We start from the raw sequence: 14,564 nt of genomic DNA on the forward strand, positions 1-14,564 counted from the left end.
CATCAGTGATTCTCAGATTGGAAAGTGGAGCTCTAGAGAGTGGCCTGAGTTTCCGAGTTGAAATTCCGAGTTGGATGAACTTTCAAAATATGATCATATATTTAAAGCCCATATGTAAACGTGACATACATATTCAAATATATGATCATATATTTTAAGAACATATATAATAATCACTTTGAATCTGATTTTGCCCGACCTCAATTCAACCTATCAGAAAACTGGGCTTGCCCATCTTGGTAAGGGGCCGGCCGTTGCCCACTGATCAGCCAAAGGCTCATTATAGATTGGGGCAATGGGTAAGGTTATGGACGTCACCAGGATGCTAAATAATATATATGATAATAAGAACCGTGCGTCCCATCAGTGGGTGTGTCCCCTCTGGTTATACGCCCACCGTTTCCACTCAAGAAGAGGCGGTTTATGATGATGTCATGTGGGATGCGATAGCGCCATTTTGAACTGTCTGTGTATGGTGGGTGTCGGAAGGGTGGGAAGACTTGTCGGGGAGGGTGTGAGTGAACAAGCCAGAACGTCTCGGGATTCAGTTTCTTCATTTGAGAGACCGCTTGCACGAGTCAAAACCTGACAAACAAGCCCGGGAATCCCTCTAGCCATGGCAGGTAAATGGAAATAGTAACGCGTTAGCTAACTAGCTGCTAGTAAATCTACCGGCGGTAATAACGTTGGCTAGCGACCTTAACCAGCTAGTTATATACAATGCTGTATTTAGACGTATATGTAAGTCTAGCTAACTCATTGTTAAAGCTACCTAACTCATGTGTCACTGGGCCTCACCAATCACCTTCGCTGGGGACGTCCAACTTCACAGGCTAACGTTAGCTAGATGTGGCTAAGTTATAGTTAGCCCCACGGTCCTCTCAGTCACATAATATTCATCGCTGTTATTTAATGCAAACTGTTAGTTTGAAGCTGTAACGTTAGCTACCTAACTATGCCAAAGCCCATACTTTCCTTTTAGTGAGTTAGCCAGCCAGCCAAGTAGTATTTCTGGTAATACTACTGGTAGCTAAATTATCCCTAATGTGGCACTGTCGCGCTAGCATGACCGGCGAGTTGAGCGGGAGTCTTGATGTGAAAGATGGTGGGGTGGGTGGATGATGACTGGCTTCTTCCGAACGGCACCTTGCACCTGTAACGTTACGATGTCCACCTTTAATGCCACACCACCAACATCATCGATTTAGCCATGAGTCACGGTTATATTGCTGGATGTGGGCTTTGCTTTAATATTTATGTGTGCTTGAACATGAAGATCACCGTGCCATTTCCCTCAGGCTGGGATTGCATTGCTAGGTGGGCCAATAATGACTTGGCTGAAATCAATGCTAACCATCTATGACTCAGTTTATGCATGAGATTCAGTGTGTCGAAAGTATACAGCGCTCTAAATATAGAATTGTCTACTTTCCAGCTTCTATTGCAGTGGTTGTCTAATTTATTGTATTTAACCTTTTAACTAAGCAAGTGAGTTTTTTTTTTTTGTTTTTTTTTTTTCACCTTTATTTATACAGGTAGTTAAGAACAAATTCTTATTTACAATGACGGCCTAACCCGGACGACGCTGGGCCAATTGTGCGCTGCCCTATGGGATTCCCAATCATGCCCGGTTGTGATACAGCCAGGAATCGAACCAGGGTCTGTAGTGACGCCTCTAGCACTGAGATGCAGTGCCTTAGACTGCTGCGCCTCTCAGGAGCCCTAATGATGGGATAAGGCATTACTTGTTGACAGAGGGCTCCATGGTGCTTGTATCACTTTTTGCAGATGACAACCTAATTTAGCACTCTTACAATTGTGATCACTTGTAGTCAGCCAATTTACAAGCTAGATGTATGAGGTTTCCCATTGTCTTTTATTGATGGGACATTTAGGCTTCACCCTCTACATTGACAACATTCTAGTCATACCTGCTCCTCCTGCAGTTAACACACACCCAACCACACTACATCCCAGACATGTTTTATCAACAAATCTAACCAGTTCCATTGTGCAATAACATAAATTATTACTTGTGGAAATGTACAACTCAACATGTTTCACTGTGCAGTTACTGTTTATTATTATCGAGAACCTGTCGGGATGCTTTACCTATAATAACCCAGCCAGAGAGACGGGCTAGCACTAGTTAACCTGTTTCAATGGTTATATATGCCTCTGTGGGAAATGTCTATTCCTTATCCATTATATAGTACTGTAGTAGTATTTCCCCAGCCTTGACCTAGTGTATGATGTTTGACGTTAACAGCTGTTGAGGGTGGCAGGTAGCCTAGTGGTTACAGTGTTGAGCCAGTAACCGAAAGGTCGCAAGTTCAGATATCCGAAACGACGAAGTGAAAAAGTTGTCAATGTACTCTTGAGCAAGGCACTTAACCCTAATTCCTCCAGTGTTGCTGTTGATAATGGCAGACTCTGGCCTTGACCCCACTCCGAGGGTTTCTCAGGGTAAGTTGGGATATGCAAAAAACAAATTTCTTGTAGGGCAAATAAGCACCCACGTAATTATTTATTATCTTATTAAGCTGTGCCTGAGAGGGGTCTCTCTTAACAAGTGTATTATCAAGAGACTGTGGAAGTACAGTCATAGGTCTCCAAGGACTCCTAAGGCCCTTGGTGTTCATTTTGACTGTTGTCAGTCCATGTAGTATCAGATGTTATGAAAGACAAATGAGCTTAATGCACAAGATGGGACCAAGACACCTCATTTTGTGTCTGTCTGTACACAGAGTTTTTCGTGGCAATAGTCAGGTCACTGTCAGATTTGTAACATAACCAGTCATGAAATATCTCGATCAGTAAATGTAATTCTGCCATTCAGGAGCTGGAGGTGGGAGCAGTGATGTGCAGTGGTGCTTCTCACAGGTGAAGGGGGCCATTGATGACGACGTTGCCGAAGGTAAGAGCTCTTCACAGGTCATAGACAGTGGCAGTAGTTGTTGCAGAATCATCATGGCTTCCTAGTATTTATTCATATTTCACAATAAGTTATGTTGTGCTGGATAAATAGTACTCAATGCAACACGCTTGTCCAGTTATCTTTCATTCCCTGGCGGTCACCCATGACTTCTCTTCTCCCTAAATGTTACACTGCTAGCCTCGCAGACAGTCCAGTGCTATATGTAAGAGTGGCTGCGTAGTCAATTTCTGACACAATGGCTTGCTTGCTGCTTTCTCTTGTCTTTTGTCCTGTAGCCTCATGCTGACATAGTCTTTCTGAACATCCAGTATGGTGCACTGTACGCTAGGGCTGGAAATTGCCAGAGACCTTACAATGCGATATTGTCACGATACTTAGGTGCCAATGGGATATGTATTGCGATTCCATACTGTGATTTCTATTGTGATTCGATGTTCCAAACACATTGCTTACCATATGTCTGCTGCAGAGGGACAAGAGAGCCTTGAGAAAACGGGTTTTGATCAGTCAATGAAATAAGTGCAGAAGAAAAATTGGCTCCCTATTTAAAAAGATGGAGAACAAGCTATGAAGGGGAGAACAAGCTATGAAGGGGAAAACACTGGAGTTTTGGTGCAGGCACAGCCAAGTAGTGGAAAAATAACATTATGTTATATTTGAGATTCTTCAAAGTAGCCACCCTTTGCCTTGATGACAGCTTTGCACACTCTTGGCATTTTCTCAACCAGCTTCATGAAGTAGTTAACAGGTGTGCCTGTTAATTTATGGAATTTCTTTCCTTAATGAGTTTGAGCCATTCAGTTGTTGTGACAAGGTAGGGGTGGTATACAGAAGATAGCCTGATTTGGTAAAAGACAGAGTCCATATTATGGCACGAACAGCTCAAATAAGCAAAGAGAAACGACAGTCCATTACATTAAGACATGAAGGTTAGTCAATCCGGAACATTTTCAAGAACTTTGAAAGTTTCTTCAAGTGCAGTCGCAAAAACCATCAAGCGCTATGATGAAACTGGCTCTCATGATTACCGCCACAGGAAACGAAGACCCAGAGGTACCTCTGCTGCAGAGGATAAGTTCATTAGTTACCGGCCTCAGAAATTGCAGCCCAAATAGTTCAAGTAACAGACACATCTCAACATCAACTATTCAGAGGAGAGTGTGAATCAGGCCTTCATTGTCGACTTGCTGCAAAGAAACCACTACTAAAGGACACCAATAAGAAGAGACTTGCTTGGGCCAAGAAACACGAGGAATGGACATTAGACTAGTGGAAATTTGTCCATTGGTCTGGAGTCCAAATTTGAGATTTTTGGTTCCAACCACTGTCTTTGTGCAATGCAGAGTAGGTGAACGGCTGCTCTCCGCATGTGTGGTTTCCAATGTGATGCTTGGTGGTGTGGGGGTGCTTTGCTGGTGACACTGTCTGTGATTTATTTAGAATTCAAGGCACATTTAACCAGCATGGCTACCACAGCGTTCTGAAGCGATATGCCATCCCATTTGTTTTTCAACAGGACAATGACCCAAAACATACCTCCAGGCAGTGTAAGGGCTATTTGACCAAGAAAGAGAGTGATGGTGTGCTGTGTCAGTTGACCTGGCCTCCACAATCACCTGACTTCAACCCAATTGAGATGGTTTGGGATGAGTTGGACCGCAGTGAAGGAAAAGCATCCAACAAGTGCTCAGCATATGTGGGAACTCCTTCAAGACTGTTGGAAAAGCATTCATCATGAAGCTGGTTGAGAGAATGCCAGGAGTGTGCAAAGCTGTCATCAAGGCAAAGGGTGTCTACTTAGAAGAATCTCAAATATAAATATAGTTTGATTTGTTGAACACTTATTTATTTTTTTATTTTTGTCAGGGGATTACTGTGTCATTCCATGTTATTTCAAGGTTTTGATGTCTTCACTGTTATTCTACAATGTAGAAAATACTAAAAATAAAGAAAAACCCTGGCACTGGGCATATGGATGGATGGCAGGGATCAACAACTAGATTAGCCACAGGGTGAAATTTTCACTGGTCAGGGGCCCGGAACATGATTTGTCAATTATTTGTAGACTGCAAATTGACCGAAGAAGCCCAAACAGATATATTTGACTAAAACAATAATTTCAAACCTTGAGGTGGCACCGGAGGAGAAGGCAGACGTTTAAGTGCCCCTGCCGATTTGTGTTTTAAAGATATATATTTTGTTTTGTTGCATTTTACTTTTTGAACTTATTTTGTACATAATGTTGCCGCTACTGTCTCTTATGACTGAAAATAACTTCTGGACATCAGGACTGCGATTACTCACCATGAACTAGCAGAATCCTTATTTTAAAAAAAAATTTAAAAAATGTTTATTCCTTTCACGACTTTGACGAGCCCGACGTGAAGGATATACTGCTTCCTCGGGAACAGACCCCAATCCTGTGATCTGCATGGAGACAGAAAGAGGGGCCGAAGGGCGGGCTGCCTTCTGAGGAGTAGGAGGCGATCAAATGAACACCCCACTTCCCTCCATTCTGCTAGCAAATGTGCAATCTTTGGAGAATAAAATCGACGAGTTACGCGGAAGATTAAACTACCAATGGGACATTAACTGTAACATCTTATGCTTCACGGAGTCGTGGCTGAACGATGACAATATCAACATACAGCTGGCTGGTTATACGATGTGCCGGCAGGATAGAACAGCGGCGTCTGGTAAGACAAGGGGCGGCGGACTATGTATTTTGTAAACAGCTGGTGCGCAATATCTAAGGAAGTCTCGAGCTATTTCTCGCCTGACGTAGAGTATCTCATGATAAGCTGTAGACCACGCCATCTACCTAGAGTTTTCATCTGTATTTTTTTTGTAGCTGTTTTACGTACCACCACAGAGGCTGGCTGGCACTAAGACCGCGTTGAATGAGCTGTATTCCGCCATAAGTAAACAGGAAACCGCTCACCCAGAGGCGGCGCTCCTAGTAGCCGGGGACTTTAATGCAGGGATACTTAAATCAGTTTTACCTCATTTCTAACAGCATGTTAAATGTGCAACCACCATTACTCTACACACAGACACGTACAAAGCTCTCCCTCACCCTCCATTTGGCACATCTGACCATCATTCTATCCTCCTGATTCCTGCTTATAAGCAAAAATGAAAGCAGGAAGCACCAGTGACTAGATCAATTTTTTAAAAAGTGGTCAGATTAAGCAGATGCTAAGCTACAGGAGTGTTTTGCTAGCACATACTGGAATATGTTCCGGGATTCTTCCTATGGCATTGAGGAGTATACCACATCAGTCATTGGCTTCATCAATAAGTTAATTGATGACATCATCCCCACAGTGACCGTACGTATGCTTCTGGTTCTACGTACCAGAAGCCATGGATTTACAGGCAGCATCTGCACTGAGCTAAAGGCTAGAGCTGCTGCTTTCAAGGAGCGGGACTCTAACCCGGAAGCTTATGAAATCTGGCTATGCCCTCTGACGAACCGTCAAACTGGCAAAGCATCAATACAGGACTAAGTTCGAATCGTACTACACCGGCTCTGATTCTCGTCTGATGTGGCAGGGTTTGCAAACCATTACAGACTACAAGGGGAAGAACAGCCGAGAGCTGCCCAGTGACACGAGCCTGCCAGACAAGCTAAATTGCTTCTATGCTCGCTTCGAGGCAATGCAAATAACACAAACATGCATCAGAGCACCAGCTGTTCCGGACGACTGTGTTATCACACTCTCTGCAGCCGATGTAAGACCTTTAAACAGTTACATTCACAAGGCCGCAGGGCCAGATGGATTACCAGGACGTGTTCTGCGAGCATGCGCTGACCTACTGGCAAGTGTCTTCACTGATATTTTTCATCCTCTCCCTGTCTGTAATACCAACATGGTTTAATCAGACCATCGTAGTCCCTGTGCCCAAGAACACTAAGGTAACCTGCCTAAATGACTACCGACCCGTAGCATTCACATCTGTGGCCATGAAGTCCTTTGAAAGGCTGGTCATGACTCACATCAACGTCATCATCCCAGAAACCCTAGACCCACTTCAATTTGCATACCACCCCAACAGATCCACAGATGATGCCATCTCTATTGCACTCCACACTGCCCTTTCCCACCTGGACAAAAGTAACACCTATGTGAGAATGCTAGTCATCGACTACAGCTCAGCGTTCAACACAAATGCCCTCAAAGCTCATCAATAAGCGAAGGACCCTGGGACTAAACACCTCCCTCTGCAACTGGATCCTGGAATTCCTGACAGGCTGTTCCCAGGTGGTAAGGGTAGGTAACACTTCCGCCACGCTCATCCACAACATGGTGGCGCCTTAGGGGTGCGTTGCTCAGTCCCCTCCTATACTCCCTGTTCACTCTTGACTGCTCGACTCCAACACCGTTACATTTGCCGACTACACAACAGATGTTGGCCTGATCATAGACAACGACGAGACAGCCTATAGAGAGGAGGTCAGCGACCTGGCCGTGTGGTGCCAGGACAGCAACCTTTTCCTCAATATGATTAAGACAATGGAGACGATTGTCGAGAGGTTTGAGCACGCCCCCATTCTCATCGATGGGGCTGCAGTGGAGCAGGTTGAGGGCTTCAAGTTCCTTGGTGTCCACATCACCAACAAACTAACATGGTCCATGCACACCAAGACAGTTGTGAAGAGGGCATGACAAAACCTATTCCCCCTCAGGAGACTGACAAGGTTTGGCATGGGTCCTCAGATCTTCAAAAGGTTTTTTTTTTTTTCTATTTACCTTTTTTAGATTTTATACATTTTGTTACATGCTTAATTGAAAAATGTGCACAGGTTCTAAATAAGGTACTTACTCATTTGATTTATTTTATTTGTTGAGTAATTCAAAGTAATAAGAAATAGGCCTTTACATGTGGTCATTTTATATAAACTATTTATTCATTGAATTTACAGAAATATGCTATATTGTGCTATGTATCGTTATCGGGATATGAAATGACCTATATCGGGATATGAGATTTTGGCCATATCGCCCCGCCCTTCTAAAGAGGGTAGTGCGTTTGGCCCGATACATCAAATCAAATCAAATCAAATTTATTTATATAGCCCTTCGTATATCAGCTGAAATCTCAAAGTGCTGTACAGAAACCCAGCCTAAAACCCCAAACAGCAAGCAATGCATGTGAAAGAGGCACGGTGGCTAGGAAAAACTCCCTAGGAAAAACTCCCTAGAAAGGCCAAAAACCTAGGAAGAAACCTAGAGAGGAACCAGGCTATGAGTTGTGGCCAGTCCTCTTCTGGCTGTGCCGGGTGGATATTATAACAGAACATGGTCAAGATGTTAAAATGTTCATAAATGACCAGCATGGTCAAATAATAATAATCATTGTAGTTGTCGAGGGTGCAACAAGCACGTCCGGTGAACAGGTCAGGGTTCCGTAGCCGCAGGCAGAACAGTTGAAACTGGAGCAGCAGCATGGCCAGGTGGACTGGGGACAGCAAGGAGTCATCATGCCAGGTAGTCCCGAGGCATGGTCCTAGGGCTCAGGTCCTCCGAGAGAAAGAAAGAAAGAGAGAATTAGAGAGAGCATATTTAAATTCACACAGGACACCGGATAAGACAAGAGAATACTCCAGATGAAACAGACTGACCCTAGCCCCCCGGCACATAAACTACTGCAGCATAAATACTGGAGGCTGAGATCACTGGGGCCAAGCTTCTGCCATCCAGGACCTCTATACCAGGTGGTGTCAAAGGTCATAAAAATTGTCAGACTCCAGCCACCCTAGTCATAGACTGTTCTCTCTGTTGCCGCACAGCAAGCGGTACCGGAGTGCCAAGTCTAGGTCCAAGAGGCTTTTAAATACCTTCTACCCCCAAGCCATAAGACTCCTGAACATCTAGTCAAATGGCTACCCAGACTATTTGCATTGCCTCACCCCCTCTTTACACCACTGCTACTCTCTCATCTATGCATAGTCACTTTAATATCTCTACCTACATGTACATACTACCTCAACTAACCGGTGCCCCCGAACATTGACTCTATCGGTACCCTCAGTATATAGTCTCGCTATTGCTATTTTACTGCTGCTCTTTGATTACTTGTTACCTATTATCTGTTATTCTTATCTGTATTTTTCTGAAACTGCATTGTTGGTTAGGGGCACGTAAGTAAGCATTTTACTTTTACTTTTACTTTTTTTTTTTTTTTTCACCTTTATTTAACCAGGTAGGCAAGTTGAGAACAAGTTCTCATTTACAATTGCGACCTGGCCAAGATAAAGCAAAGCAGTTCGACAACATACAAAAACACAGAGTTACACATGGAGTAAAACAACATACAATCAATGATGCAGAAGAAAAAATAATTACTAAGGTCTACACCTTTTGTATTCGGCGCATGTGACTAACATTTGATTTGATGACATTTCTATTAGGCGTGGGAATAGTTTGAATGGATTTCCAATTAAAATCACTTGGAGCTGGTGTTTTTAGTCTGTCTAATACCAACAAACAAAAAATTGGAGGTAGCAAATAAAATCACTGGTGGCGATATCAATATTCACCATTATCGTGGTTCTATATGTATTGTGATTCGATATTCCAAACATTGCTCAGAGGAACCAGAATGTCATGAGAAAACAAGTTTTGATCAGTCATGGAAATAAGTGCTGAAAACATGTTGGGGTTCAGGGCATTAACAACGTGGTGTGTCCATGGCCTCCTTAAACACGATACACACACTTATATGCCCCAGGGGGTTTAGCCCAGTCTATGGCCTTCTGCTGCAACCTTTCTCAGCATTGTCTTTCTGCTCGAATGGGCAACAATGGGTTAAAGTGTCAGCTTTTGTCTAAAAAGCCTCCATACTGCTGTTGGGGGAATGTGCTGCAGCCTGTAGGAACTTGGTTACTGATCATTGTCTGCCATCACATCCTCAGTGGAATGCTATGGCCTACATCCACTCAGATACTCATCCAGCCCTAAGACTCCAGCTCCTGGATAGCCGATAGACCTCTAAACAAATCCAATGCTAGTAATGTTAAATGCTAACTGCCGTCTCATGCTAACTGCCGTCTCTGTTGTGTTGGGTAGAATTTGTGTTTTATTTAACTAGGCAAGTCAGTTAAGAACAAATTCTTATTTACAATGACCGCCTAGGAACAGTGGGTTAACTGCCTTGTTCAGGGGCAGAACGACATATTTTTACCTTGTCAGCTTGGGGATTCGATCTAGCAACCTTTCAGTTACTAGCCCAACGCTCTAACCACTAGGCTACCATATTTTGATTTTCTCATGACTTATAAAAGTCAAATCGAAATTAATTGCAGCTGTTTTGTGTTCAGCCGACATCATATCTACCGTGGAGTTCAACCACTCAGGGGAGCTGCTAGCCACAGGAGACAAGGGTGGCAGGGTCGTCATCTTTCAGCAGGAAATAGAGGTAAGACTGGAAGTCCGGAAGTTTGGAGTTTTTAAATTCAAAATCAGCATTTTATATTTTTATTTGCTTTTGAATGGAAAGGAGTTGTGGAAAACAAATGAAGCTAACATTTTCTACCCTCCCCTCTGCCTCCTCCATTCCTTACACCTTTTTCTTTCTCTTCATCTATTCCCTTTCTCTCCCCCAACAGAATAAGAGTCAGCCACAGTGCCGTAGTGAGTACAATGTTTACAGTACTTTCCAGAGCCATGAGCCCGAGTTTGACTACTTGAAGAGTTTAGAGATCGAGGAGAAGATCAACAAAATCCGCTGGCTGCCCCAGAAGAACGCAGCTCAGTTCCTGTTGTCCACTAACGGTCAGTCGGTTTTCACTCTGGTAAACTTTCACTTTTATACGTGCATGCCATCACATCACTGAGCTTTGTTTATCTGTTAAATATATTTATCTAGTCCCGTGTTCTGATTGGCAGACAAAACCATAAAGTTGTGGAAGATCAGTGAACGAGACAAGCGACCAGAGGGCTACAACCTGAAAGAGGAGGATGGACGCTACATAGACCCCAACACTGTCACTGCACTTCGAGTACGTGCTTAGCTAATTACATGCCAGGGGCTAAAGTTGGGGCCCTGTGTTCTGCGCAATCATGTGACAGTGTACATTTTTTTTAAATTATTTTTATTTTTTATTCTGTATTTTAAGATATCAAGAAATGAGTATTGCACGCACCAACAACAAAAAATCTGAGGATGGTGCTGGACCAGCTGACAAAAATAAAGGGGGACATGTCAAATAATTGCTTAAAAAAAAAAATAGGGCCCTAGTTATAGTATAGAGAAACACTAGTCACTGTGGGTGTAGTCTATACCCTTAGAGCCTCACCCACTGACTACCCTCTGTACCCTTGCAGGTGCCTGTGTTTAGACCCATGGACCTCATGGTGGAAGCGAGCCCTCGCAGGGTGTTTGCCAATGCGCACACCTACCACATCAACTCCATCTCCATAAACAGTGACCATGAGACATATCTATCCGCAGACGACCTGCGCATCAATCTCTGGCATCAGGAGATCACCGACCGCAGCTTCAGTATCCTCGACCAGCTGTTAATTATAGGATGGTTGAGGGAAGGGACAGAGGTGTGTGTTTACGTTTACCCCCGGTGTGTCCCAAATCTCTTCTCAGTAGGTGTGCTAGTCCCCCTTGACTCTAGCCCCTCCCAGACATTGTGGATATAAAGCCAGCCAACATGGAGGAGCTGACAGAGGTGATTACAGCAGCTGAGTTCCATCCACACCAGTGCAACACCTTTGTCTACAGCAGCAGCAAGGGCACCATCCGCCTCTGTGACATGAGGGCATCAGCACTATGTGACACGCACTCCAAATGTGAGTACCTAGTGGCCACTGCAACAACCTCTGTATAAGGGGTTTTCACATCTGACCATTAGAAAATGGCTTGACTGAATTCACATCGCTGCATAGTTAGAGATGTGGGAATATCTTTTTCACATTAGATGGGGGGGGCTAGCTAGCACAGCAACATGCACCTTATTATCTCTAATAGCAGTTAACTTGAACTAACTTGACCTCTCCAGTGTTCGAGGAGCCGGAAGACCCCAGTAACCGCTCCTTCTTCTCTGAGATAATCTCTTCCATCTCAGACGTCAAGTTCAGCCACAACGGGCGCTACATGATGACTCGGGACTACCTGTCTGTCAAGATTTGGGACCTGAACATGGAGAACAGGCCCGTGGAGACGTACCAGGTGAGACTGGCAGAGGGAGTGTGGAGACTTGAAGTTTGAGAAAGTCAACAGGCTGTTTTAGTGCACGTTTTTATCAGGGACTGACCACAACTCATTTCCTGCATGTAGCTTCAGATAATGTCCACTAGGGGGACTAAGTCTGTTCTTGCCAGACTGCTGCACTATCACACCCTGAAATGAGAAGCCAAAAAAATGTGTTTTACTTTGAACTTGTTTTGTAGGCCATTTCAATCATCTTAACGCTCCTATTCAGAATATTTTACCCAAAATAACTCATAAATACCGAGTTGACCGCTGAGGTTAGTGTATGTGACACCATGTTGATTAGCTCTGGCCTGTCTTTTTCCCTCATGGCAGGTTCACGAGTACCTCAGGAGTAAGCTGTGCTCGCTCTATGAAAACGACTGCATCTTTGACAAGTTTGAGTGCTGCTGGAACGGAAATGACAGGTTAACGTTCATTGCCAAGTTCTCAAATTGTATTCATAAAAATAACAAGCCCTAGGTTTTTCGTTTCCTTGTTTTAATCCTCTCATTTTCCTTTCCAGTGTGGTGATGACGGGCTCATACAACAACTTCTTCCGGATGTTTGACCGGGGCCAGAGGCGGGACGTGACCCTGGAGGCGTCCCGGGAGGGCAGTAAGCCATGGCAGGTCCTGAAGCCCCGCAAGGTGTGTGCCGACGGGAAGCGGAAGAAGGACGAGATCAGTGTAGACAGCCTGGACTTCAACAAGAAAATCCTCCACACCGCCTGGCACCCTCAGGACAACATCATCGCCGTGGCAACCACCAACAACCTCTACATATTCCAGGACAAAGGGAACTAGGTGTTTTCCGTGAAGGCAGACATCCACTACCTTCAGCCTTTAATTTTAGTCAAGAACAAAATGTGTGACAACATCGCCAACAACAACTAACCTGTTATTGGACAAAACAGACTTTGCCAAGTTTCCAGGTATGGAAAACTGAAACCATATTCTTGCCCACCATCAGCCTCTGTGGCACAGTGACGCTCACTCACCATGATATTTTGGTGGTGATGTGCCAATATCTGTGCGTCGCCGGCCCAGTATCGCCCAGCCCCAGGGCAACTCGTTTAATTTATATGCATGTCTGACAAGCACGCTTTCTTTGGGGGGGGGTCGAGGGCTAGTAGAAAAACCAACACACCAAGAACCATCCCTACCCCTTCAGTACCTCCTCTCATTGTCTGGTGCCATAGTCATATTTTTTTATTAGTCAACTGCCAAACTGTTCTGTTTTAATTCAATTACAAGAACTGGTGTTCTGTTTCTATTGTTTCTCATACCACATACTTCTCCAAGAGCCTCCATCTCTTACATACACACACACAGAAATATTCAGACACACATTTATCAAAGAGCCTAGCTGTTGCTGCTGTTGGTGTACTGCTGCACCTCAGAGGAACAGTCTAAAACATCTATTGAGAGCATGTAGTATGACTGGTCCTACACTACATGACCAAAAGTATGTGGACACCTGCTTGTCAAACTTCTCATTCCAAAATCATGGGCATTAATATGGAGTTGGTGCTATAACGGCCTCCGCTCTTCTGGGAAGGCTTTCCACTAGATGTTTAACATTGCTACAAGGACTTGCTTTCATTAGCCACGAGCATTAGTGAGGTCGGGCACTGATGTTGGCTGATTACGCCTGGCTCGCAGTCCGTGTTCCAATTTATCCCAAAGATGTTTGATGGTGTTGATCAGGGCTCTGCCGGCCCGTTAAGTTTTTCCTCACCGATCTCGACAAACCGCATCTGTATGGACCTCGCTTTGTGCACGGGGGCATAGTCATGCGCAAACAGGATAGGGCCTTCCCCAAACTGTTGCCACAAGTTGGATGCACAGAATTGTCTAGAATATCATTGTATGCTGTAGCGTTAAGTTTTCCCTTCACTGGAACTAAGGGGCCTAGGCCAAACCATGAAAACAGCCCCAGTCCATTATTCCTCCACCACCACCAAACTTTACAGTTGGCATTATGCATTAAGGCAGGTAACATTCTCCTGGCATCTGCCAATCCCAGGGTCGTCCGTCGGACTGCCAGCTGGTAAAGTGTGATTCATACTCCAGAGAACACGTTTCCACTGCTCCAGCGTCCAATGGTGGCAAGCCTTACACCACTCCAGCATTGCACATGGTGTTCTTAGGCTTGTGTGCAGCTGCTCGGTCAAGGAAACCCATTTCACGAAGCTCCCGACGAACAGTTCTTGTGCTGACATTGCTTCCAGACACAGTTTGGAACTTGTGAGTGTTGCAACCGAGGACATACGATATGTACGTGCTTCAGCACTCGGCGGTCCCGTTCTGTGAGCTTGTGTGGCCTGCCACTTCGCGGCTGAGCTGTTGTTGCTCCTAGACGTTTCCACTTCACAATAACAGCACTTACAGTTTACTGGGGCATCTCTAGCAAGGCA

General features: G+C 44.5%; 1 protein-coding gene across 1 annotated transcript; it reads left to right on the forward strand.

The window, feature by feature from the left end:
* The first annotated feature begins 462 nt into the window (after positions 1-462).
* On the forward strand, positions 463-13,435 carry ppp2r2ab (protein phosphatase 2, regulatory subunit B, alpha b). Its single transcript, XM_029709240.1, has 10 exons — positions 463-623; positions 2,840-2,917; positions 10,263-10,360; positions 10,551-10,716; positions 10,831-10,943; positions 11,269-11,446; positions 11,581-11,745; positions 11,955-12,124; positions 12,482-12,573; positions 12,672-13,435. The coding sequence occupies exons 1-10, from the start codon at positions 617-619 to the stop codon at positions 12,949-12,951; spliced, it is 1,347 nt and encodes a 448-aa protein (XP_029565100.1). The 5' UTR covers positions 463-616; the 3' UTR covers positions 12,952-13,435.
* Positions 13,436-14,564: the final 1,129 nt, after the last annotated feature.

Source organism: Salmo trutta, chromosome 23 (genome assembly GCF_901001165.1).
Source record: "Salmo trutta chromosome 23, fSalTru1.1, whole genome shotgun sequence".
Lineage (NCBI taxonomy): Eukaryota > Metazoa > Chordata > Actinopteri > Salmoniformes > Salmonidae > Salmo > Salmo trutta.